At 42.7% G+C, this 27,466-nt stretch overlaps 1 protein-coding gene across 3 annotated transcripts in view; it reads right to left on the bottom strand.

Annotated features, from left to right (window-relative positions):
* LOC118374551 (cadherin-18-like) overlaps positions 1-27,466 on the bottom strand; it is a 352,667-nt gene that overhangs the window by 89,372 nt on the left and 235,829 nt on the right. For all 3 annotated transcript variants that reach the window (XM_035760982.2, XM_035760991.2, XM_052506642.1), the window contains one exon: positions 18,953-19,247. In XM_035760982.2, coding sequence (XP_035616875.1) covers positions 18,953-19,247 — 295 coding nt within the window. The remainder of the gene's footprint in view (positions 1-18,952; positions 19,248-27,466) is intronic.

Here is a 27,466-nt window from a genome sequence, read left to right as displayed (position 1 = left end):
GCGAGAGAGAGAGAAACACAGCAAAAAAGATAATGAAACACAGCGAGAGAGAGAGAGAAACACAGCAAGAAAGATAAAGAAACACAGCGAGAGAGAGAAACACAGCGAGAAAGAGAAACACAAGAAACATAGCGAGAGAGAGAGAAACACAGGGAGAGAGAGAAAGACACAGCAAGAAAGATAAAGAAAGACAGCGAGAGAGAGAGAAACACAGCAAGAAAGATAATGAAACACAGCGAGAGAGAGAGAAACACAGCGAGAGAGAGAAAAACAGCGAGAGAGAGGGAAACACAACAAGAAAGATAAAGAAACACAGCGAGAGAGAGAAACACAGCGAGAAAGAGAGAGAAACAAAGTGAGAGAAATAGAGAGAGAGAGAATTATAGCGAGAAAGAGAAACACAAGAAACATAGCGAGAGAGTGAGAAACACAGGGAGAGAGAGAAAGACACAGCAAGAAAGATAAAGAAAGACAGCGAGAGAGAGAGAAACACAGCAAGAAAGATAATGAAACACAGCGAGAGAGAGAGAAACACAGCGAGAGAGAGAAAAACAGCGAGAGAGAGGGAAACACAACAAGAAAGATAAAGAAACACAGAGAGAGAGAGAAACACAGCGAGAAAGAGAGAGAAACAAAGTGAGAGAAATAGAGAGAGAGAAATATAGCGAGAAAGAGAAACACAAGAAACACAGCGAGAGAGAGAGAGAGAAACACAGCGAGAGAGAGAAACACAGCGAGAAAGAGAGAGAAACAAAGTGAGAGAAATAGAGAGAGAGAAATATAGCGAGAAAGAGAAACACAAGAAACATAGCGAGAGAGAGAAACAGCGAGAGAGAAACACAGTGAGAGAGAGAGAGAGAAACAGCGAGAGAGAGAGAAACAATGGGAGAGACAGAGCAAGATAAACACAGCGAGAGAGAGACATTCCAAGAGATAGAGAAACACAGCGAGAGAGAAACACAGCGAGAGAGAGAGAAAGAAACAGTGAGAGAGCGAGAGAGGGAAACAGCGAGTGCGAGAAACACCCCGAGATAGAGAAACACAGTGAGAGAGTGGGGGAAACAGAGCAAGAGAAAGAGAGACAGAGAAACAATGAGAGAGAAACACAGAGAGGAAGAGAAACACAGCGGGAGATAGGAACTCATAGAGGGAGAGAAACAAAGCAAGAGAGAGAAACCCAGCGAGAGAGCAAGAGAGAGAGAGAATCACAGGAGAGAGAGATACAAAGAGAGAGAGAGAGAAACACAGAGAGATAGAGAAACACAGTAAGAGAAACACAGCGACAGAGAGGAACTGAGCGAGGGAGCACGAGAGAGAGAGAGAGAGAAGCACATTGATAGAGAGAGAGATAAACACACAGAGAGAGAGAAACACAGCAAGAGAGAGAAACACAGCCAATCAACCAGCACATGTACTCTACTGAATGGTTATTGTTATTGTTCAATGTATGGTTATTTTTACCCTTGGTTATTGTTGTTACTGTTGTCCCATTGACAATTTTGATTCTCATTTTTTTCATATTGTAATATCTAAAATAAGCTTTAGCAAAAATATGTTCAATGTTACTTCATGCCAATAAAGCAAATTGAATTTAATTGCATTGAAACACAATGAGAGAGAGAGGGAAACAAAGCGAGAGAGAATGAGAGAAACACAGCGAGACAGAGAGAAACACGATGAGAGAGAGAGAAAGACAGTGAGAGAGAGAGAGAAACACAGCGAGAGAGAGAGAGAGAAACACAGCGAGAGAGAGGAACTGAGCGAGGGAGCACGAGAGAGAGAGAAGCACAGTGATAGAGAGAGAGATAAACACACAGAGCGAGAGAGAGAAACACAGCAAGAGAGAGAAACACAGCCAATTAACCAGCACATGTACTCTACTGAATGGTTATTGTTATTGTTCAATGTATGTTTTTTTACCCTTGGTTATTGTTGTTACTGTTGTCCCGTTGACAATTTTGATTCTCATTTTTGTCATATTGTAATATCTAAAATAAGCTTTAGCAAAAATATGGTCATTGTTACTTCATGCCAATAAAGCAAATTGAATTTAATTGAATTGAAACACAATGAGAGAGAGAGGGAAACAAAGCGAGAGAGAGAATGAGTGAAACACAGCGAGACAGAGAGAAACACGATGAGAGAGAGAGAGAAAGACAGTGAGAGAGAGAGAGAAACACAGTGAGAGAGAGAGAAACACAGCGAGAGAGAGAGTAACAAAGCGAGAGAGAGAAGAAGACAGCAAGAGATAGACAGCGAGAGAGAGAGAAACAATGTGAGAGAGAAATACAGCGATAGAGAGAGAGAAACAGCGAGCGAGAGAGAAACAAAGCAAGGAAGAGAGTGGAACAGCAAGAGAAAGAGAGAGAGACAGAGAGAGAAACACAATGAGCGAGAGAGTAAGAAACCCAGCGAGAGAGAGAGAGAAACATAGTGAGAGAGAGAAACACAGAGAAAGAGAGAGAAACAAAGTGAGAGAAATATAGAGACAGAAACATAGCGAGAAAGATAAACACGAGAAACACAGCGAGACAGAGAGAAAGAAACCCAGCGAGAGAGAGAGAGAGAAACATAGTGAGAGAGAGAAACAGAGCGAGAGAGAGAAACACATAGAGAAAGAGAGAGAAAAAAAGTGAGAGAAATAGGGATAGCGAAACACAGCGAGAGTTAGAGAGAAACCCTGCGAGAGAGAGAACCAGTGAGAGAGAAACAGGGAGAGAGGGAGAGAATCAGTGAGAGAGAAACAGTGAGAGAGCGAGAGAGGGAAACAGCGAGAGAGAGAAACACAGCGAGACAGGGAGAAAGAAACCCAGCGAGAGTGTGAGAATCACAGAGAGAGAGAAACAAAGAGAGAGAGAAACACAGAGAGAGAGAGATAGAGAAACACAGCAAGAGAAACACAGCGAGAGAGAGAGAAACTGAGCGAGGGAGCACGAGAGATAAACAGAGTGCTAGAGAGAGAGATAAACACACAGAGAGAGAGAAACACAGCAAGAGAGAGCAAGAGAGAAACACAATGAGAGAGAGAAACACAGCGAGAGAGAGAAACACAGTGAGAGAGGGAGAGAAACATGGAGAAAGAGAATGAGAGAAACACAGCGAGACAGAGAGAGAGAAAAACAGCGAGAGAGAAACATGCTAGAGAGAGAGAGAGAGGGGGAAACAGCGAGAAAGAGAGAAACTGAGCGAGGGAGCACGAGAGATAGAGAAACACAGTGCTAGAGAGAGAGATACAAGACCATGGTGCTTGCCTACGGAGCTGTGAGGGGAACGGCACCTCAGTACCTCCAGGCTCTGATCAGGCCCTACACCCAAACAAGGGCACTGCGTTCATCCACCTCTGGCCTGCTCGCCTCCCTACCACTGAGGAAGTACAGTTCCCGCTCAGCCCAGTCAAAACTGTTCGCTGCTCTGGCTCCCCAATGGTGGAACAAACTCCCTCACGACGCCAGGACAGCGGAGTCAATCACCACCTTCCGGAGACACCTGAAACCCCACCTCTTTAAGGAATACCTAGGATAGGATAAAGTAATCCTTCTCACACCCCCCCCCCCCTTAAAAGATTTAGATGCACTATTGTAAAGTGGCTGTTCCACTGGATGTCATAAGGTGAATGCACCAATTTGTAAGTCGCTCTGGATAAGAGCGTCTGCTAAATGACTTAAATGTAAATGTAATGTAAATGTAGAGATAAACACACAGAGAGAGAGAAACACAGCAAGAGAGAGCAAGAGAGAAACACAACGAGAGAGAGAAACACAACGAGAGAGAGGAACACAGTAAGAGAGGGAGAGAAACATGGAGAAAGAGAATGAGAGAAACACAGCGAGACAGAGAGAGAGAAAAACAGCGAGAGAGAAACATGCTAGAGAGAGAGAGAGAGAGAGAAGGAAACACAGCGAGAAAGAGTGAGAAACAGAGAAAGAGAGAGAAAAACAGCAGGAGAAAGAGAGAGAGAGAGAGAGAAACACAGAGATAGACAGAGAGAGAAACACGAGGAGCTTATCAAGATACTTATCAAGAGAGAGAGATGCTCTAGTCATGCTCAACATGAGCTCCTGATATATTTCATATTTCTTTGTTTTTAGAATAAGATAAACACTGTAATCAAAAAAGAATTCCAGACAAGAGGTGATGAAAAACAACTCTATTCATTCAGAATAGAAAAAAGTAACTTTGCGCCTCAAGTTAAGAAGTTTTGACTCTAGCCTGCTACAACAAAGACCTAGCCAGCAGACTAACAAGCTAGCCAGAAGAAACGAGCTAGAACAAACCTAGCAAGGGGGGTTAATACAACTACATCAAACGACCAAACTGTGAGTGAGTAAACCAAAAAGGAGCACGGACTGACTTTAAACATATCTTCTGTTTTTTTTTTTGCTGGTTTTTGAACTAAATTAGGGCTAGCTAGCAACAGCAGCAGATGAACAAATCGGTTGTCATGGCAACGGGGCAGCAGAACAGCGCCGCAGCAGTAGTAGCAGAGCCCACAGGCACCATGTCCTCACTCACCCTGAGCGCAGAATCCATTCTCTACCCTAAAGAGGCCAAAAATGGCACGACGAGGAAAGCTTTTAAACAGAAACTACCAAAGGGGAGGCCAGAAACACTTTTTGCAGACCACTACAAAAGCGGTGACGTGAGTAATCTCATCTTCCTCACTGACCAGCCAAATGCATGGTGCTCAGCAGTCTGCTCTCACTACCCATCCATAAAGAAAGAGGGGATATCTAATGGGTGGAAGCTGAAAGTCAAATAGACAGATGACCCTGACAGTACCATGATAACAATCAACCTCTACAAGACTGGGACTGTCATTGTGCAAGGTAACATTAGGCTGTTTGAAACAGACTTTCAAACCATTAAGGAGAGAGCAGAGAGAGAGAAGGACACCACCAGTGACATGCCCTCCCACAAACTCCACCAGCACCACAACTATCCCCACCCAAAAGGCACATCCAGCACCTCTCTTCCCACCATAGTGGAGGACACGCCCCAGGAGGAGAGTGACCCCCTCAGTGCAAAACAGGCTCAGGCCCTCCTCACCACCATGGCTGCCATGAGGGATGAATTCACCAAACTGGAGGGGGAGGTGGTCCTGCTGAGGGAGAGCGTGAGCAAACAGCAACCAGACAACCACACCTTAGAGGAGCTCCTAACCAAGGTGAGGACAGAGCAGGACAGCAGCCTTGTAACACAGCTGAAAGAGGTTCAGCAAGAGAGAGACGGACTCAAGAGAGAGCTGGCTGATCTAACAAAGGAGATGAGAGAGCTCCAAAAAGACAGGCAGAACAGTAAAAACGATTTGACCACGCTAAAAGAGGAGCTGCAGGAGAGAAACAGAACAGAGGACAGGGAGCCCAGATCAACCAGCAAGGCCTCCCCAGCCCAGCCTGCTGCACCCCTCCTCCCCAAACCACAGAACAGCATCCCACTGACAGGGGCACCGGCACAGACCAACCACACCCCAGCTCCAACACCAACCAGCCCCCCCTCTGCCCCCTCCAGTCCAGACGAAACACTGGCTGACATCGTCCTGTTGATGGACTCAAATGGGGAAGTTTGATCAGGAGAAGAAACTTTTCCCTAGACACAAAACGAGAAAGGTGTGGTGCCCAACAACGCAGAGTGCCATGGAGCTGCTTGATAAGGCCCATCTTGGGTCGCCAAGCCACATAATCATACATACAGGAAGCAACGACCTGCGTGCTCAGCAGGAGAGGGTGGCGACTTCACTACAGGGAGTGATTGAGAAGGCCTCAACAATCTTCCCCAACTTAGGAATTGTGGTGTCAACTCTTCTACAGAGGAAGGACTTCCACCCAGCCACAATCCAAAGAATAAACGCCAGCCTCTCCCGGGACTGTGCCCTGCGACCCAATATACACCTGGCCCACCATCCCACCCTCGATCTGGACTGTCTCTATGACCATGTTCACCTGTACAGGACGTTGCTTTAAACCGCAGTCCGACCTCTCCACCCAGGAACAGCGGAGCAATCTCCACCCCGCCAAGATCACAGAGACAACAACCAGCACCCTGCAACTCCCAGCCATGACCACAGCAAAACCAACCTCAATGCCCACCACAGCCAGCTCAGCACAGACCACCCCAGCCAAGCTTCAGAGCCACCCCCCTGCCTCCCACTGCAGACCCACACTTGGAGGAGCCACAGCCCAGCAGGCAGAGCTATGCACAGGCTGTGAGAGGAGCAACTGACCCAGTCCCCACCAACCAAAACAGGCCTATAGATGGAGTGCAAACTGTACAGACATCTACCAAACAGCAATTTGTAGCCAAAAAATACAATCTCTCCCGGACAACTTTTCAGCCTTAACATTCTCATACAGCAATGAAGGTGTGAAGTTGGCTGTTTGAAACATAAACTTTATATTTGACAAATTAGCCTCCTAATTTAAAGAAGCATAAGAGCAAACCAGAAATGACAGATAATGAAAATGGTTTGATAATGATGGCAAAAATCGAAGAAAGTCATTGAGAATTATATCTAATCAAAAACACAGAGGTCCAGAAAACAAAAATGTATGCCTTCAATATGGGGAAACACTGAAGCAATACAAACACACCCTAAGAACAAAAAATGAACAACACATTAGAAATCAGCTGGATGGAATTGAGGAATCCATAGAATCAAACCACTTCTGGGAGAATTTGAATAAATTAAACAAACCTCATCATGAGGAATGGGCTATCCAAAATGGGGATATGTGGAGAAATCACTTTGTAAACCTCTACAGCAATATATCAAAGACCCCGGAACAAAAATATATACAACAAAAATTACAAATCCTTGAATCAGCAGTCAAAGACTATCAGAATCCTGTGGATACCCCAATTATTGGAAAAACTATGCACTCTCCAACCCAAAAAGGCCTGTGGTGCTAATGGTATTTTAAATAAAATGATCAACCATACAGACCACAAATTCAGATTGGCTATACTCAAACTCTTCCACATTATCCTCACTGCAGGTATTTTCCCCGATATTTGGAACCAGGGATTGATCACACCAATCTATAAAAATGGAGACAAATTTGACCCAAATAATTACAGAGGAAGTTGCGTTAACAGCATCTTGGGAAAAATTCTCTGCAGTATTATAAATAGCAGACTACATCATTTCCTTGCCGAACACAACGTCCTGAGCAGAAGCCAGATTGGATTTCTAAAAAATGATCGTACAACAGACCACATTTACACCTTCCACACTCTAATTGATAAACAAGTAAATGAAAACAAAGGCAAAATCTACTCGTGTTTTGTAGATTTCAAGAAAGCATTTGATTCAATTTGGCAAGAAGGTCTTTTTTATAAACTAATAGAAAGTGGTATTGGAGGGAAAACATATGATTTTATTAAATCAATGTACACTAAAAACAAATGTGTGTTTAAAATTGGGAACAAGCAAACAGATTTCTTCTCTCAGGGACAGGGAGTGAAACAGGGCTGCCCAATAAGTCCAACACTATTTAACATCTACATTTTATTTAATGTATTTTTATTTTACATTTATTTAACTAGGCAAGTCAGTTAACTTCTTCGATATAGGGGGCGCTCTTTTAATTTTTGGATAAAAAAACGTTCCCATTTTAAACAAGATATTTTGTCACAACAAGATGCTCGACTATGCATACAATTGACCGCTTTGGAAAGAAAACACTCTGACGTTTCCAAATCTGCAAAGATATTATCTGTGAGTGCCACAGAACTTATGCTACAGGCAAAACCAAGATGAAATTTCAAACAGGAAATGCCCCAGATTTTGAATGCACTTTGTTCCAATGTCTCCTTATATGGTTGTGAATGCGCAAGGTATGACCCTACATTTTCTTTCATTTCCCCAAGGTGTCTGCAGCATTGTGACGTATGTGTAGGCATATCATTGGAAGATTGACCATAAGACACTACATTTACCAGGTGCCCCGCTTGGTGTCCTCCGTTGCAATTATTGCGCAATCTCCAGCTGCGTATTTTACCATTTGGTTCAGAGGAGAAACCAAACTGCCACGAATGACTTATCATCGAATAGAGATGTGAAAAACACCTTGAGGATTGATTCTAAACAACGTTTGCCATGTTTCTGTCGATATTATGGAGTTAATTTGGAAAAAAGTTTGGCGTTGCAATGACTGAATTTTCAGGTTTTTTTCTTAGCCAAACGTGATGAACAAAACGGAGCGATTTCTCCTACACTAATAATATTTTGGGAAAAACTGAACATTTGCTATCTAACTGAGAGTCTCCTCATTGAAAACATCCGAAGTTCTTCAAAGGTAAATGATTTTATTTGAATGCTTTTCTTGTTTTTGTGAAAATGTTGCCTGCTGAATGCTAGGCTTAATGCTATGCTAGCTATCAATACTCTTACACAAATGCTTGTGTAGCCATGGTTGAAAAGCATATTTTGAAAATCTGAGATGACAGTGTTGTTAACAAAAGGCTAAGCTTGTGAGCCAATATATTTATTTCATTTCCAATTTTCATGAATAGTTAACACTGCGTTATGGTAGTGAGCTTGAGGCTATAATTACACTCCCGGATACGGGATTGCTCGACGCAACAGGTTAAGAACAAATTCTTATTTTCAATGAAGGCCTAGAACAGTGAGTTAACTGCCTGTTCAGGGGCAGAACGACAGATTTGTACCTTGTCAGCTTGGGGGTTTGAACTTGCAACCTTCCAGCTTCTAGTCCAACACTCTACTACCACTAGGCTACCCTGCCACCCCCAAAAAATGAGCAGCACCTGGTATCACCCTACACAACACTGAAATCAAGTGTCTGCTGTACGCAGATGACCTGGTGCTGCTGTCTCCCACTAAAGAGGGGTTACAGCAGCACCTAGATCATCTTCACAGGTTCTGTCAGACCTGGACTCTGACGGTTAACCTAAAAAAAAATATATATAATGATATTTCAAAAAAGGTCCGGAAATAAGGATGACAAATATAAATTCTATTTGGACACAGTTCTATTAGAACACACCAAAAACTACAAATATCTAGGACTAAATATCAGCAACACAGGTAGCTTTCACATGGCTGTAGTTCGAATAGAGGTTCTAATAGAGACAAAGCAAGAAGAGCATTCTATGCCATTAAAAGGAACATCAAAATCTAAATTCCAATTTGAATCTGTATCAAAATATTTCAATCAGTATTAGAACCAATTGCTCATATGGCAGTGAAGTATGGGGTCCAATCTCTAATAACGAATTGACCAAATGGGACAAACATCCAATCAAAAAACTGCATGCAGAGTTTTGCAAGACTGTATTGCAAGTGCAAAGACAGACTCCAAATAACGCATGTAGAGCAGAATTGGGCCAATACCCCATCTTCAATCGAATAGAAAAAAGAGCCATCAAATTTGACAACCACCTAAAAACAAGTGACCCCAAAACATTCCATCACACAGCTCTACAATGCCAAGAGATGAAAAAAGAGAAGAGGTCCCTCAGCCAGCTGATTCTGAGGCTCAGTTCACCAACTCAAACCAACCCCATAGAGCCTCAGGGCAGCACTCAGAAAATCTGGCCCAACCAAATCATCACAAAACCTAAAGAAAAATATATCACCTATTGGAAAGACACCACAAAAAATCAAAGTCAACTTCAATGCTATTTAGCTATAAACAGACAGTACATGGTGACAGACTATCTGACCACTGTTTGGCTCTGTCTGGGGGTGTCTTCGGATGGGGCCACAGTGTCTCCTGACCCCTCCTGTATCAGCCTCCAGTATTTATGCTGCAGTAGTTTATGTGTCGGGGGGCTAGGGTCAGTTTGTTATATCTGGAGTACTTCTCATGTCCTATTCGGTGTCCTGTGTGAATGTAAGTGTGCTCTCTCTAATTCTCTAATTCTCTCTTTCTCTCTTTCTTTCTCTCTCTCGGAGGACCTGAGCCCTAGGACCATGCCTCAGGACTACTTGACATGATGACTCCTTGCTGTCTCTCTGAAAGAGAGAAAAACACAGTGAGAGAGAGAAACACAGCGAGAGAGCACGACAGAGAGAGAAACACAGCGAGAGAGTGAAAGAAACACAGTGAGAGAATGAATGAGAGAAACACAGCGAGACAGAGAGAGATAAACAGCGAGAGAGAGAGAAAGACAACGAGAGAGAAACACAGGGAGAGGGAGAAAAACACAGCGATAGAGAGAGAGAAACAAAGCGAGAGAGAGAAACGCATAGAAAGAGAGAGAGAGAAACATAGCAAGAGAGAGAGAAACCCAGAGAGAGACAGAAACACATAGAGAGAGAAACACATAGAGAGAGAAACACAGTAAGAGAGAGAAAAACAGCGAGAGAGAGAGAGAAACCCAGGGCGAGAGAGAAACTCAGCGAGATAGAGAGAGAGATAAACACAGTGAGAGAGAAACACAGCAAGAGAGAGAGAAACATGTGAGAGAGAGAAACACATCGAGAGATAGAGAGACAGAAACACAGCGAGAGAGAGAGAGAGAGAGAGAGAGAGAAACACAGGGAGAGCTAGAGAGAAACAGAGCGAGTGACAGGAACAGAGAGAGAGAGAGAGAGATTTCCTGCATTTCCTGACAAAATGTCAAAAATACAAAACAATTAGAGAGTGTCATTTTCCCAAATATGAAACCCTTATTCAAGGTTTCAAAGACCTCTCTGATGAGGATAGGCTACCCGTCCTGTTCGGGGAGGACGCAGAGAGCTGTGGGTTGGCAGCGCACTACATTGCTGCCTGCCATAAGACGTGGGACAGTGTCTGACAGACCAATCAACCTGCACATGTCCTCTACTGTATACGTATTGTTAATGTTGAATGTATGGTTATTTTGAGAGAGAAACACAGCGACAGAGAGAGCAAGAGAAACATAACGAGATAGAGAATGAGAGAAACACAGCGAGACAGAGAGAGAAAAACACAGCGAGAGAGCACGAGAGAGAGAGAGAAACACATAGAGAGAGTGAGAGAAAAACACAGAGAGAATGAATGAGAGATACAGCAAGACAGAGATAGCAAAACACAGCGAGAGTGAGAGAAAGACAGCAAGAGAGAGAGATAAAATGACTACATATATTCCAAATTTTTACAAATTGAACCCAGAGGAAAAACTAAGAATACTCATGGGCGAAGGAGCAATGGCTCCTCTTGCAGCCAAATATGTATTTTCCTGCCATAGCCTGAGGGACACTGAATAATAACATCTGCATAGTAAACAGTAACTTACTTATTATTACTATTATTGTTATTACTATAATTATTAATGTTTATAATTCCAAATATGGTTGGTAATGGTAGTGATAACAGTTTAGTGGGATAGAGAGACAGAGAGTAACACAGCGAGAGAGAGAGAAACTCAGTGAGAGAGAGAAGCACAGCGAGAGAGCGAAAGAAGCACAGCGAGAGAGCGAAAGAAACACAGCGAGAGAGAGAGAAACACAGCGAGTGAGAGAAACACAGTGAGAGAGAGAGAGAGAGAGAGAGAAACACAGCACGAGAGAGAGAGATAAAGAGAGAGAGTAACACAGCGGGAGAAAGAAACAGCGAGAGAGAGAAACACAGTGAGAGAGAATGAGAGTTACACAGCGAGAGAGAGAGAAACACAGCGAGAGAGAGAGAAACACAGCGAGAGAGAGTGAAACACAGCGAGAGAGAGAAACACAGCGAGAGAGAGAGTAACACAGCGAAAGAGAGAGTAACACAGCGAAAGAGATAAAAACACAGCGAGAGAGAGAGAGAGTAACACAGCAAGATAAAGAAACATGCAAGAGACAGAGAATCAGCGAGAGAGAGAGAAACACAGTGAGGGAGAGAGAGACAGAGAGTAACACAGCGAGAGAGAAAGAGAGAGAGAGAGAAACTCAGTGAGAGAGAGAAACACAGAGAGAGAAACAGCAAGTGAGAGAGAGAAACACAGCAAGACAGAGAGAGAAACACAGCGAGAGAGAGAGAGAGGGATAAACACAGTGAGAGAGAGAAACAAGCAAGAGAGGGAGAGAAACTCAGCGAGAGAGAAACAAAGCTAAAGAGACAAACAGAGAGAGAGAAACAGAGTGAAAGAGAGAAACATGGCGAAAGAGATAAACACAGTGAGAGAGAGAAACACAGCGAGAGAGAGAGAGAAACACAGCGAGAGAGAGAGAGGTACACAGCGAGAGAGAGAAACACAGCGACGGATAGGGAGAAACAGCGAGAGAGATATCAACACAGTGAGAGAAACAGAAACACAGTGAGAGAGACAGAAACACAGTGAGAGAGACAGAGAAAGAGCGAGAGAAACACAGTGAGGGAGAGAGAAGGAAAAAGCGAGAGAGTGAGAGAGAAACACAACAAGAGAGGAAGAAATACACAGCGATAGAGGGAGAGAAACCCAGCGAGAGAGTGTGTGTGAGAGAGAAACACACAGCGAGAGAGAGAGAGAGAGAGAGAGAGAGAGAGAGAGAGAGAGAGAGAGAGAGAGAGAGTAACACAGCAAGATAAAGAAACATGCGAGAGACAGAGAATCAGCGAGAGAGAGAGAAACACAGTGAGGGAGAGAGAGACAGAGAGTAACACAGCGAGAGAGAAAGAGAGAGAGAGAGAAACTCAGTGAGAGAGAGAGAAACAGCAAGTGAGAGAGAGAAACACAGCAAGACAGAGAGAGAAACACAGCGAGAGAGAGAGAGAAACTCAGTGAGAGAGAGAAAGAGAGAGAGAGAGAGAGAGAAGCACAGCAAGAGAGAGAGAGAAACACAGCGAGAGAGAGAGAGATAAAGAGAGAGAGTAACACAGCGGGAGAAAGAAACAGCGAGAGAGAGAAACACAGTGAGAGAGAATGAGAGTTACACAGCGAGAGAGAGAGAAACACAGCGAGAGAGAGAGAGAGTAACAAAGCGAAAGAAAGAAAAACACAGCGAGAGAGAGAGAGATAAAGAGAGAGAGTAACACAGCGAGAGAAAGAAACAGCGAGAGAGAGAAAGGGAGAGAGAGAGAAGCACAGCGAGAGAGAGAAACATGCGAGAGACAGAGAATCAGCGTAGGAGAGAGAAACACAGTGAGGGATAGAGAGACAGAGAGTAACACAGCGAGAGAGAGAGAAACTCAGTGAGAGCGAGAAGCACAGCGAGAGAGCGAAAGAAACACAGCGAGAGAGAGAGAAACACAGCGAGTGAGAGAAACACAGTGAGAGAGAGAGAGAGAGAGAGAGAGAGAGAGAGAGAGAGAGAGAGAGAGAAACACAGCAAGAGAGAGAGAGATAAAGAGAGAGAGTAACACAGCGGGAGAAAGAAACAGCGAGAGAGAGAAACACAGTGAGAGAGAATGAGAGTTACACAGCGAGAGAGAGAGAAACACAGCGAGAGAGAGAGAAACACAGCGAGAGAGAGTGAAACACAGCGAGAGAGAGAAACACAGCGAGAAAGAGAGTAACAGCGAAAGAGAGAGTAACACAGCGAAAGAGATAAAAACACAGCGAGAGAGAGAGAGATAAAGAGAGAGAGTAACACAGCGAGAGAAAGAAACAGCGAGAGAGAGAGAGAAAGGGAGAGAGAGAGAAGCACAGCGAGAGAGAGAAACATGCGAGAGACAGAGAATCAGCGTAGGAGAGAGAAACACAGTGAGGGATAGAGAGACAGAGAGTAACACAGCGAGAGAGAGAGAAACTCAGTGAGAGAGAGAAGCACAGCGAGAGAGCGAAAGAAACACAGCGAGAGAGAGAGAAACACAGCGAGTGAGAGAAACACAGTGAGAGAGAGAGAGAGAGAGAGAGAGAGAGAGAGAGAGAGAGAGAGAGAGAGAGAGAGAGAGAGAGAGAAACACAGAGAGAGGATAGAGAGACAGGAGAAAGAAACAGCGAGAGAGAGAAACACAGTGAGAGAGAATGAGAGTTACACAGCGAGAGAGAGAGAAACACAGCGAGAGAGAGAGAAACACAGCGAGAGAGAGTGAAACACAGCGAGAGAGAGAAACACAGCGAGAGAGAGAGTAACACAGCGAAAGAGAGAGTAACACAGCGAAAGAGATAAAAACACAGCGAGAGAGAGAGAGATAAAGAGAGAGAGTAACACAGCGAGAGAAAGAAACAGCGAGAGAGAGAAAGGGAGAGAGAGAGAGAAGCACAGCGAGAGAGACAGAAACACAGCGAGAGAGAGTGAAACACAGCGAGAGAGAGAAACACAGTGAGAGAGAGAGAGAGTAACACAGCGAAAGAGAGAAAAACACAGCAAGTGAGAGAAACACAGTGAGAGAGAGAGAGATACACAGTAAGAGCAAGAGAGATAAAGAGAGAGAGTAACACAGCGGGAGAAAGAAACAGCGAGAGAGAGAAACACAGTGAGAGAGAATGAGAGTTACACAGCGAGAGAGAGAGAAACACAGCGAAAGAGAGAGTAACACAGCGAAAGAGATAAAAACACAGCGAGAGAGAGAGAGATAAAGAGAGAGAGAAACACAGCGAGAGAGAGTGAAACACAGCGAGAGAGAGAAACACAGCGAGAGAGAGAGTAACACAGCGAAAGAGAGAGTAACACAGCGAAAGAGATAAAAACACAGCGAGAGAGAGAGAGATAAAGAGAGAGAGTAACACAGCGAGAGAAAGAAACAGCGAGAGAGAGAAAGGCAGAGAGAGAGAGAAGCACAGCGAGAGAGACAGAAACACAGCGAGAGAGAGTGAAACACAGCGAGAGAGAGAAACACAGTGAGGGAGAATGAGAGTTACACAGCGAGCGAGAGATAGAGAAACTCTGTGAGAGAGAGAGAGAAACACAGCAAGAGAGATAAACAGAGAGAGAGAGTGAGAGTAACACAGTGAAAGAGAGAAACACAGCAAGAGAGAAAATGATAGAAATACAGCGAGAGAGAGAGAGAGAGAGAAACACACACAGAGAGAGAGAGAGACAGGGAGAGAAACAGAGCGAGACAGTGAGAGAGAGAAACAGAGCGAGAGAGAGTGAGCAAAAATGAGAGAAATGCATACCTCCTGATGTCCATTTAAAATGTTCAAGCAGGAGTGTATGTCAGAGACCATTCTCGAGTAGAAAAGTAGAAAATGTATTCCCCTTTCATGTGATTCTTAAAAATGTGATTTCTGCAGTTCAATTCTGGGAAGTTAAATGGTAACATTAGAATACCCTGGCACGTGCCCAGCTAATCAATTTAGGAAAAAGGAACATCACGGGCAATTAGCCGCCATACTCCAAGACCCATCCTGGGCTGGAGAGCATTGGTATTGACAAATGCAGGAGGATTAGTGCTGTGGAGTGTGAGGACTGTTGATTGTTACAGCCGATTTGACACCAGCAGGCTGAAGACGAATGGCTTTAAAATGGATACAAGCAAAAGGAGGGGGCAGAAGGGAGAGAAACAGGGTTATTATTTTCCCTTTTTCAATCCATGATTCTTCCCCTCAGGCTATCAATGTTGATTGAATCTACATGTTGTAGGGTCTTGCTATCTGTCTGGCTGGCATTGTTGAAGTTTTTCCAGGAAACAACAAACTTTTGAGACCAGTGGATTTTTCTCAACAGAGTCAAATAATAAAAGGTCTAAGCAACTCAATACAGTTGAAGTCGGAAGATGACATATACTTAGGTTGGAGTCATTAAAACTCATTTTTCAACCACTCTACAAATTTCTTGCAAACAAACTATAGTTTTGGCAAGTTGGATAGGACATCTACTTTGTGCATGACACAAGTCATTTTTCCAACAATTGTTTACAGACAGATTATTTCAATTATAATTTACTGTTTCACAATTCCGGTGGGTGAGAAGTTTTACATACAATAAGTTGAATGTGCCTTTAAAAAGCTTGGAAAAGACCAGAAAATGATGTCATGGCTTTAGAAGCTTCTGATAGGCTAATTGACATCATTTGAGTCAATTGGAGGTGTACCTGAGGATGTATTTCAAGACCTACCTTCAAACACAGTGCCTCTTTGTATTGACATCATGGAAAAGCAAAAGAAATAAGCCAAGACCTCAGAAAAAATATTGTATACCTCCACAAGTCTGGTTCATCCTTGGGAACAATTTCCAAACACCTGAAGGTACCACGTTCATCTGTACAAACAATAGTAAACAAGTATAAACAACATGGGACCACGCAGCCATCATACAGCTCAGGAAGGAGACGCATTCTGTCTTCTAGAGATGAACGTACTCTGGTGCAAAAAGTGCAAATCAACCTTGTGAAGATGCTGGAGGAAACAGGTAGAAAAGTATCTATATCCACAGTAAAATGCATCCTATGTTGACATAACCTGGACGGCCGCTCAGCATGGAAGAAGCCACTGCTCCAAAACCGCCATAAAAAAAGACAGACTACTGTTTGCTACTGCACATGGGGACAAAGATTGTACTTTTTGGAGAAATGTCCTCTGGTCTGATGAAACAAAAATAGAACTGTTTGGCCATAATGACCATTTGTTATGTTTGGAGGAGAAAGGGGGAGGATTGTAAGCCTAACGAACACCATCCCAACCGTGAAACACGGGGGTGGCAGCATCATGTTGTGGGGGTGCTTTGCTGCAGGAGTGACTGGTGCACTTCACAAAATAGATGGCATCATGTAGAAAGGAAATTATGTGGATATATTGAAGCAACATCTCAAGGACAACAAGTCAAGGTATTGACAAAGCCCTAACCTCAATCCCATAGAACATGTGTGGGCAGAACTGAAAAAGCATGTGCGAGCAAGGAGGCCTACAAACCTGACTCAGTTACACCAGCACCGTCAGGAGGAATGGGCCAAAATTCACCCAATTTATTGTGGTAAGCTTGTGGAAGGCTTCCCAAAACTTTTAAACATTAAAAGGCAATGCTACCAAATACTAATTGAGTGTATGTAAACTTCTGACCCACTGTAAATGTGATGAAAGAAATAGAAGCTGAAATAAATCATTCTCTCTACTATTATTCTGACATTTCATATTCTTAAAATAAATTGGTGATCCTAACTGACCTAAAATGGGGCATTTTTCAGAGGATGAAATGTCAGGAATTAAATGCATTTGGCTAAGGTATATGTACACTTCCGACTTCAACTGTACATGCAATACAGGAGCTCTCATACAATAATTTTAAGAGCCCTTGAAGTATCAAAAAATTGAAAAATGATTGGATGACATTTTTTGGGGGCCTTACCGCTATTAGCGCATACAAGCACATTGAATAACAAATTCACTACATTACAAACATCAAAAGGAAGTTTATTCGGAATTGTCTCCTATATCTTAGAGATTTATTAAGATCAGGAAACGTATATCTTTTTTATTTTGACATGTATTTAACCCCATCTTTATGTCCGTATAACTTCCATTTATTTGTTCAACTGGTACCGGGGGACCTTCAGATGAGTCTTGTGAAGTCTGTGGGTGACTAGAGGAAAACAATGGACATGTACATGTTCGCCAGAGTCTCGCCTTTGCACAGAAGGGTTAGGGTGTTGCCCAAATGGTTTGGCAGATCGGCTGTACCGAGTTCAGACAGTCTACAATGTAGACTCTACATCGTGTTCATGAGAGTCTCATCTTCCCATAGATGAGACTTTATGCCAAACCATGCGGACGCTGCAGACAAATTATAGCTCTGTCACCTTTCACCGCAGATGGAGAAATGCAACATAGGTGGATGCTGATATCTTTAGCTTAAACTGACAGAATTTTATGGCGATGTTTTTATTATGCTAATTTACAAGAAGGCATCAAGGGGCATATTGACTGTTTATAGAAAAGGCCCTTTACAAGTCTACTGTGGTTTTTCTGAGGTTAATATATTTTGGACAGTCCCCAGGTCTACACTGGGTGAACTGTTCAAGTCCATTATATGCGCGCACTGAAGACAGCGGCCCTATTCGCTACACCACCCCAGACCACCACTTTGTAATTTTTCAAAACTACCTAAGAAGAAAAAAGATAACCACCAATGGGGGAATTTGGACATGTGGGCAGAGAGGAGGATAGTGGCTCAAAGAACACACAAAAATGGCATTGATAGAGCAATCATTGAAAATGATACCAACTTTCACAAATCTATTCAGGAGTCCAAAAACATGATGATAGAAGCTTGCAACCATTCTGGGCAAAACACACCACTTTTGGGGCCCAAGTCTGACATGTTTCATTTTTTTATTAGAGCCATTTGGTTTTCAGCCAGGGAAAAATTGATTGGACTGAGAAAAGCAACGCTTTTGTTCGTCACAAGCTAAAAACGGAGTGGTAGAATAAAAGAGACGACCAAAGAAGCTACCACAAGATGCTGGGCATATCAGGAGCAAGGTCCCCAGAGGAGGCGAGTGTAGGATTTCTCTCCTTGATGTGGAGGCTTCCAGAGGCTTGCAGTCTCAGCGGTCAGAGAGAGAGAGAGAGAGATGGAGGGAGAGATGACGGGGAGCACTAGTGAGTGCTTAATAAAGACCTTCCCTCAGCCACCCAGGGGAATCATCAGAGAGAGAGAGAGAGAGTAATAAAATAGAAACAAAAAAAATAAATAGGAAAGAGGGAAGACTCCACTGGCATGTGAAAATATAAAAATGGAAATGAAACAAGAGGAACGGGGAGGTGTAACACAGAGCATTCTGTGTTCTGTTGTTGTACATGAATACATGACTATGGGCTTTTAAGAATGGATTTTGTGTAGAAGTGAAACAGGGTCAGAGTGGATTTAATATACTGAGTCGGGTAAAATACTTTACAGTGTGTTAAACACTGGGTGAGGTCTTGTGCCAGACGTTTTGGAATCACAACCTCTTTCTTAAGATTCCGGTGATTTCTGAATAAAACATAAATAGTTTAAATAATAACAAGTTTCGAATTTTAAGTTCAATTCTTAGATATGTTACGGGTAAAGTGCATTCCTAGATAAAGGATACACACCTACAGTATAAAGCCAAAATGGCTACCAATTCTTATCTAGTAAAGAAGACTACAAATACAAGTAAACTTATTGTTAGCAGGTAACAAAATACTGGGCTGTCCTTACCCACTCCAGACATCTCAGGCACAGCAGCTACAAAAGGACCATCTGGAAATGTTGGGGCGTTATCATTGATGTCCTGGACTTTGATGATGAATTCTGACTTTGGTTCCAGGGGCTTTTCAGTGTTGCGGTCGAAGGCTTGTGCGTGGAGGACGTAGTGTGCTTTCCTCTCCCGGTCCAGGCTTTCTGTTGCATGAATATCTCCTGTCACCTCGTTGATGATGAATATACTCCCAGCACCTTCCCCGCTCAGAATGTACCTTACGGAGCCATCCCCTTTGTCTGAGTTGGAATGAAGCTGTATGAGAAACCAGAGACAAAATGTCAGATGGTTATTGCATGACTAGCATTATTGAATAAGTTACTCCCTAAAGTTATAGCAAGTTTCAAACTTAAATATTTAATAAGTGCTAAATCTCAGTCCCTTTTAAATGTGGAGATGTTCTGTAGAAAAGCATAGGAAGTGTAGCCTATTCGTTCTAAGTTGGCTGCTGGTCTTCAATGTAACATATTCCAAATGTATATTCAAAGCTTTCGCCTGGGATTTAGAAATGTGAACCATCTAAAACAGCAGCCTTTTTTGATATTCAAGTTTTTGGGGTTAAATAAATCTTTAATAATGATGAATGAGAAAGTTACAGATGCACAAATATCATACCCCAAAGACCTCTCACCATTGCAATAACAGGGGGGGAGTATGATATGTGTGTAACTTTCTCACTTATAATTATTATAAATTAATTCAAGAGTATCCGTAATCCCGGTAGCATCCACATTAATGTACAAGTGTTTAGAAACATATTCCATTCTTCTTTACAGTAAAAGTGACTCCAAAATGACACAACTAATATTTACCATTCATTTCTATTCGGCAGAAAATTATCTGAAACACAACCAAAACAAAAAACAGCAAATGCATCCAAAAAAATGTGTACAGTAGAGTAGAGTTACAAGCTTGATATAGTCATTGTGTGCTATGGAAACGGGACATACTTAACGTTTTACTATTTTAATACACACAAGGGAATTGTCCCGATATGTTTGGTCCCCTAAAATGGGGGGACTATGTCCTAAAAGTAATTTGTAAATGTTTAAAACGGATGAAAATACACTCAAATTAAAGCTGACATTCTATAATTTAACTTTATAGTTATTGTGTAATTTCAAATCCAGAGTGCTGGAGTACAGAGCCAAAACCACAAAAAAAAATGTGTCACTGTCCCAATACTTTCGGAGATCACGGTATATACCCAGTGAAGGCAAAGAACATTGAGGGTTCTATATCCCTATACCCCAGAATGTAATGGGGGATTTTAAAAAGCAACACAAAATAACCAGTCCCATCAAACTCTGAAATGACAGCCAACGTTGCCTTTGTTTCAGCTGTTTTCCATGGACATTTATAGCCATATTAATGTTGCTGCTGCATGATTTCGCCTGGTTAGAAAAATGGCTTGAAAAAAGTTAAGTTGATTATTTAATTCACATATATGACGCCAAAGGCATATGATAAACTGGGCTAGATAAATACATTTGAAATGCAATTAGAATTTGAGCATGTTTGTAGCTAGTTAAAAATAAAAAGCAAGGCTACTTTAATTTTCCACTTTATAAGCTAGCCAGCTAACTTTGTCAAATAACCATGATTTTCTTTATTTTGGGATATACCAAATGGAGCTTACAGACCCAGCCTGACATTGGCAATTAGCGAACTGTTACTTTTAATTCAGTATTTCAGTGTGGAGTTAATTGAGGGAACTGTTCAATGAAGCCATTAGAAGACTGTTGCTGACAGAGGGTGTACTGTATAAATGACTTAATAAGTCTTGGTGATTCAATAGCCTAATTAATCATTGCATTACTTTTAACACATTATCTATGTTTTGCTCAGTCTGGCAGTATCCCAGAACTATCGAAGAGAGAGGATCTCTCTTTCGGCTGCTGCTGACAACAACTGCATGCATGTAAGTTGTTCTTCTAAATCTTTTTTTTTCACTTTTATTTAACCAGGTAAGCAAGTTGATAACAAGTTCTCATTTACAATTGCGATCTGGCCAAGATAAAGCAAAGCAGTTTGACGCATACAACAAAATAGAGTTACAGATGGAGTAAAACATAGTCAATAATGCAGTAGAAAAATAAGTATATGTACAATGTGAGTAAATGAGGTGAGATAAGGGAGGTAAAGGCAAAAAAAGGCCATGGTGGTGAAGTAAATACAATATAGCAAATAAAACAGTGGAATTGTAGATTTGCAGTGGAAGAAAGTACATAGTAGAGATAGAAAGAATGGGGTGCAAAGGAGCAAAATAAATAAATAAATACGGTAGGGGGAGAGGTAGTTGTTTGGGCTAAATTATAGATGGGCTATGTACAGGTGCAGTAATTTGTGAGCTGCTCTGACAGCTGATGCTTAAAGCTAGTGAGGGAGATAAGTGTTTCCAGTTTCAGAGATTTTTGTAGTTCGTTCCAGTCATTGGCAGCAGAGAACTGGAAGGAGAGGCGGCCAAAGGAAGAATTGGTATTGGGGGTGACCAGAGAGATATACCTGCTGGAGCTCGTGCTACATGTGGGTGCTGCTATGGTGACCAGCGAGCTGAGATAAAGGGGGACTTTACCTAGCAGGGTCTTGTAGATGACCTGGAGCCAGTGGGTTTGGCAACGAGTATGAAGCGAGGGCCAGCCAACGAGAGCATAGAGGTCGCAGTGGTGGGTAGTATATGGGGCTTTGGTGACAAAACGGATGGCACTGTGATAGACTGCATCCAATTTATTGAGTAGGGTATTGGAGGCTATTTTATAAATGAAATTGAGGATCGGTAGGATGGTCAGTTTTACAAGGGTAGGTTTGGCAGCATGAGTGAAGGATGCTTTGTTGCGAAATAGGAAGCCAATTCTAGATTTAACTTTGGATTGGAGATGTTTGATGTGAGTCTGGAAGGAGAGTTTACAGTCTAACCAGACACCTAGGTATTTGTAGTTGTCCACATATTCTTGGACGGGCGGGCAGGTGCAGGCAGCGATCGGTTGAAGAGCATGTACTAGTTTTACTTGTATTTAAGAGCAATTGGAGGCCACGGAAGGAGAGTTGTATTGCATTTAAGCTCATCTGAAGGGTTGTTAACACAGTGTCCAAAGAAGGGCCAGAAGTATACAGAATGGTGTCGTCTGTGTAGAGGTGGATCAGAGACTCACCAGCAGCAAGAGCGACATCATTGATGTATACAGAGAAGAGAGTCGGTCCAAGAATTGAACCCTGAGGCACCCCCATAGAGAATGCCAGAGGCCCGGACAACAGGCCCCGATTTGACAGCAATTAACTCTATCAGAGAAGTAGTTGTTTGAACCAGGCGAGACAATCATTTGAGAAACCAAGGCTATCGAGTCTGCCGATGAGGATGTGGTGAATGACAGAGTTGAAAGCCTTGGCCAATTCAATGAATACGGCTGCACAGTATTGTTTCTTATCGATGGCGGTTAAGATATAAGATATATTTTAGGGCCTTGAGCATGGCTGAAGGTGCACCCATGACCAGCTCTGAAACCAGATTGCATAGCGGAGAAGGTATGGTGGGATTCGAAATGGTCGGTAATCTGTTTGTTGACTTGGCTTTCGAAGACCTTAGAAAGGCAGGGTAGGATAGATATGGGTTTGTAGCAGTTTGGGTCAAGAGTGTCCCCCCCTTTGAAGAGGGGGATGACCGCAGCTGCTTTCTAATCTTTGGGAATCTCAGACAACATGAAAGAGAGGTTGAACAGGCTAGTAATAGGGGTTGCAAAAATTTTGGCAGATAATTTTAGAAAGTCCAGATTGTCTAGCCCGGCTGACTTGTAGGGGTCCAAATTTTGCAGCTCTTTCAGAACATCAGCTGACTGGATTCGGGAGAAGGAGAAATGGGGAAGGCTTGGGCGAGTTGCTGTGGGGGGTGCAGTTCTATTGACCGGGGTAGGGGTAGCCAGGTGGAAAGCATGGCCAACCGTAGAAAAATGCTTCTTGAAATTCTCAATCATAGAGGATTTATCGGTGGTGACAGTGTTTCCTATCCTCGGTGCAGTGGGCAGCTGGGAGGAGGTGTTCTTATTCTCGATGGATTTACAGTGTCCCAGAACTTTTTTGAGTTTGTGTTGCAGGAAGCAAATATCTGTTTGAAAAAGCTAGCCTTGGTTTTTCTAACTGCCTGTGTATATTGGTTTATATTGGTTCATAATAATTATATGTCTGCATAGCATTTTGGCTTCATTTTGGCAGATTATTTCACGCTTATTTATTAATATTATCTCATGTTTGGCCGGAACGAATCCTGGGTGGGGGCTGGAAAAAACAGGCAGAATTGATTTGACAACTTGGTTCACATTCACAAAACATTCTCTTACAGTTGGGCCCTTAAGCAATGCCCTTAACCCTAAAACATTCTCTCCATCCTGGGGCGTTGCACCACAGCTTGAACCTGTGCTCGTTTCAATTGTATGTGTGAGGTCTGCAGTTCGGGGGTTGAGAACGGGACAGAAGACACATTTGTGTTGTTCAATGTAACTAATGGACAACATTGTATTCTATTTTATTGTATTGTATTCTAAATAAGTCAGGCAGAGTTGACGTGGGCCTTCATTCAAACAAAAGAGATGACTCCCTGGCCACCAGTGCCTATTTCCAAACTAGTTTTGCATATACAATGCACAAATAAATATATTCTTATATTCTTTTGTCCATTATTTAATTGTTTATTAATTTATATTCTTAGCTAAAAATATTAACCCATGCAGGGTTCCATATGAAACCATTTTGGGTCAGTGAAGTAGTAAGTGATTTATGTTCTCTAAGGAACCTTTTTTTCTAAGAGTGTGCTTTAACAAATCAGGACACTATAACTGTACATCAAACACATGATAAAAAACTTTGAATTTACAGAGCATATACAGTACAAAGTGAAAGCTAACACAGTGTAATTCATGCAGTGATCAAACAAAGCCAGAAGAGTTCAATCATCCATGTACATTCTCATCTTCTACATGAATTAACATGTTAAACCTCAAACCACATTAACAGGTTATTTTGACTTCACCGAAATAATGCTTCATGCTAGCCTAGCAGCACCATTTTCATATTGCTTCACAGATGTATATACCCAACCATCACTGAGCATAAGTAGCCAGTGATGTAGTGATAAAAAAAATGGGTAAACACTGATCGCTGTTCCCTGAAAGTAAAATAATGCTCCCTACATTTTCAATGCATTTTCCAAAGGTGGGTAAATACTCGTGCAAAAGAAAATAGGTAAATGTAGGTGAATGTCATTTATTTACATTTACCCTCCACTACTCACTGAAGGTAGCCATTGTAAACATATCAGGTAGCTAATTTGACACATGAGGTACATATTATTGAGCATACGGTATGAGGAAGACATTATTGATGAGGAGGACTCCCTGTGAGTGAGCATGTGAGGTTGACTCCCAGAGAGTGACTGACAGGCAGCTCTGCAGTCAGGCAGCAAGCATGGTTGACTGTGATACTTGGTGATATAATGTACTGACAAAGAACGTCAGGAGTCCTGCAGGACAGCTAGCCTGGTTTCCATCTCTATTCCTCTCCTTGTCAATGTTAGCTAAAAAGATTGGTATCCAGAATACAGAACAGCACCTCAGGGGTGTTTCTGAGTCACGGTCCAGTTGTCAGCCGATTTGCACTGGCAACAACGGGCTACTGAATTTCAATCAAAATTATCATCTCAATAAACAAATACAAAACAGCAGGGGACATTACTGAAAACGGACTTCCCCCTCCCCTGTTCCCTTCTGTGTTAGACAATATTAAACTGAACAGTGAAAAGGTGCCAGGGCCAAATCTAATCAAAACTGTGCCTTGCAAATGAATCCCAACTTAAAAAGTTGCTGGCTGATTGCAAAACGTACTTCTTGATGAGAGCAAACGGTCCTTTTCTCTTGTAAACCTCAAAGCCTGTATTAGGTAGGGGGTAAAAGTTCCCAATTCCCATTGAGTTTCTACTCTCCTAATCAGGAATCAGGATTAAGGTAATGACAACCCACCAACCTTACAAAGCACACATTAAAATGTGTTGTTTACAATTCCCGTGGGTGTTGACAACTGCAGGAAAGAACCTGTCTCGATCAATATTGAGATAGACTTTTATTATAGGATTTAAATGTGCATTATACATATCAGTGTTATGATCAGCATCAGGATGTGTAGTGTACCTACGTCAGGAGGTGTGGAGGAAGTAAACAACTCCTCACTACAGGAGATTGAACCCCTTACATGTCCAAAGCAGGCCCTCCACAACACAATCAGTCAGAGTGCTAATTTAACCATTGACTTCTTTGACAAGAGCAAAAAATAGTTGGGGTGTCCAATTGATTAATTGTTCAGCAGTCTTATAGCTTGGGTCTAGAAGCTGTTAAAGGAGCCTTTTGGACCTAGGCTTGGTATTCCAGTACCACTTGCCGTGCGGTAGCAGAGAGAACAGTCTATGATTTGGGTCTTTGACCATTTTAAGGGCCTTCCCTGAAAATGCCTGGTATATACAGTGGGGAGAACAAGTATTTGATACACTGCCGATTTTGCAGGTTTTCCTACTTACAAAGCATGTAGAGGTCTGTAATTTTTATCATAGTTACACTTCAACTATGAGAGACGGAATCTGAAACAAACATCCAGAAAATCACATTGTATGATTTTTAAGTAATTTATTTGCATTTTATTGCATGACATAAGTATTTGATCACCTACCAACCAGTAAGAATTCCGGCTCTCACAGACATGTCAGTTTTTCTTTAAGAAGCCCTCCTGTTCTCCACTCATTACCTGTATTAACTGCACCTGTTTGAACTCGTTACCTGTATAAAAGACACCTGTCCATACACTCAATCAAACAGACTACAACCTCTCCACAATGGCCAAGACCAGGGAGCTGTGTAAGGACATCAGGGATAAAATTGTAGACCTGGAAGAAGTTCAAGATGACGATCAATCACCCTCGGTCTGGGTCTCCATGCAAGATCTCACCTCGTGGGGCATCAATGATCACGAGGAAGCTGGGGGATCAGTCCAGAACTACACGGCAGGACCTGGTCAATGACCTGAAGAGTGCTGGGACCACAGTCTTTAAGGAAACCATTAGAAACACACTACGCCGTCATGGATTCAAATCCTGCAGCGTATGCCAGGTCCCCCTGCTCAAGCCAGCGCATGTCCAGGCCCGTCTGAAGTTTGCCAATGACCGTCTGGATGATCCAGAGGAGGAATGGGAGAAGGTCATGTGGTCTGATGAGACAAAAATAGAGCTTTTGGTCTAAACTCCACTCGCTGTGTTTGGAGGAAGAAGAAGCATGAACACCATCCCAACCGTGAAGCATGGAGGTGGAAACATAATTCTTTGGGGATGCTTGTCTGAAAAGGGGACAGGACACCTGCACCGTATTGAGGGGAGGATGGATGGGGAAATGTATAGCGAGATCTTGGACAACAACCTCCTTCCCTCAGTAAGAGCATTGAAGATGGGTCGTGTCTGGTTCTTCCAGCATGACAACGACCCGAAACATAGCCAGGACAACTAAGGAGTGGCTCTGTAAGAAGCATCTCAAGGTGACGCGGTGTTGTAGGATTCAATCTTTGTCCTGTATTGATGCTTTACCTGTTTGATGGTTCGTCTGAGGGCATAGTGGGATTTCTTATATGCGTCCGAATTAGTGTCCCACTTCTTGAAATCAGCAGCTCTAGCCTTTAGCTCGGTGCGGATGTTGCCTGTAATCCATGGCTTCTGGTTGGGATATGTACATATGGTCCCGTGGGGACGACGTCGTCGATGCACTTATTGATGAAGCCGATGACTGAGGGGGTATACTCCTCAATGTTCCCGTCTGTGCTAACAAAACAGTCCTATAGCATAGCATCTGTGTCATCGGACAATTTCCATATTGAGCGAGTCACTGGTACTTCCTGCTTTAAGTTTTGCTTGTAAGCAGGAATCAGGGGGATATAATTATGGTTAAAAAAAATAATATAGTTGCACATGTGACATGCTGGTAGACATTAGGTAAAATGGATTTAAGTTTGCCTGCATTAAGGTCCGCCGCCACTAGGTGCGCCACTTCTGGATGAGCATTTTCTTGTTTGCTTATGGCCTTTCACACCTCGTTGAGTGTGGTCTTAGTGCCAGCATCAATTTGTGGTGGTATATAGACAGCTAAGAATAATAGAAACTCAGCAAAAAAAAGAATGTCCTCTCACAGTCAACTGCGTTTATCAGCAAACTTAACATGTGTAAATATTTGTATGAACACAACATGATTCAACATCTGAGACATAAACTGAACAAGTTCCACAGACATGTGACTAACATGGAATTGTGTGTCCCTGATCAAAGGGGGGTTCAAAATCAAAAGTAACAGTCAGTATCGGGTGTGGCCACCAGCTGCATTAAGTACTGCACTGCATCTCCTCCTCATGGACTGCACCAGATTTGCCAGTTCTTCCACCAAGGCACCTGCAAGTTCCCG

This window comes from Oncorhynchus keta, chromosome 4 (assembly GCF_023373465.1).
Source record: "Oncorhynchus keta strain PuntledgeMale-10-30-2019 chromosome 4, Oket_V2, whole genome shotgun sequence".
In the NCBI taxonomy this organism is placed as follows: domain Eukaryota; kingdom Metazoa; phylum Chordata; class Actinopteri; order Salmoniformes; family Salmonidae; genus Oncorhynchus; species Oncorhynchus keta.
This window is presented reverse-complemented; position numbering and strand designations above follow the sequence as displayed.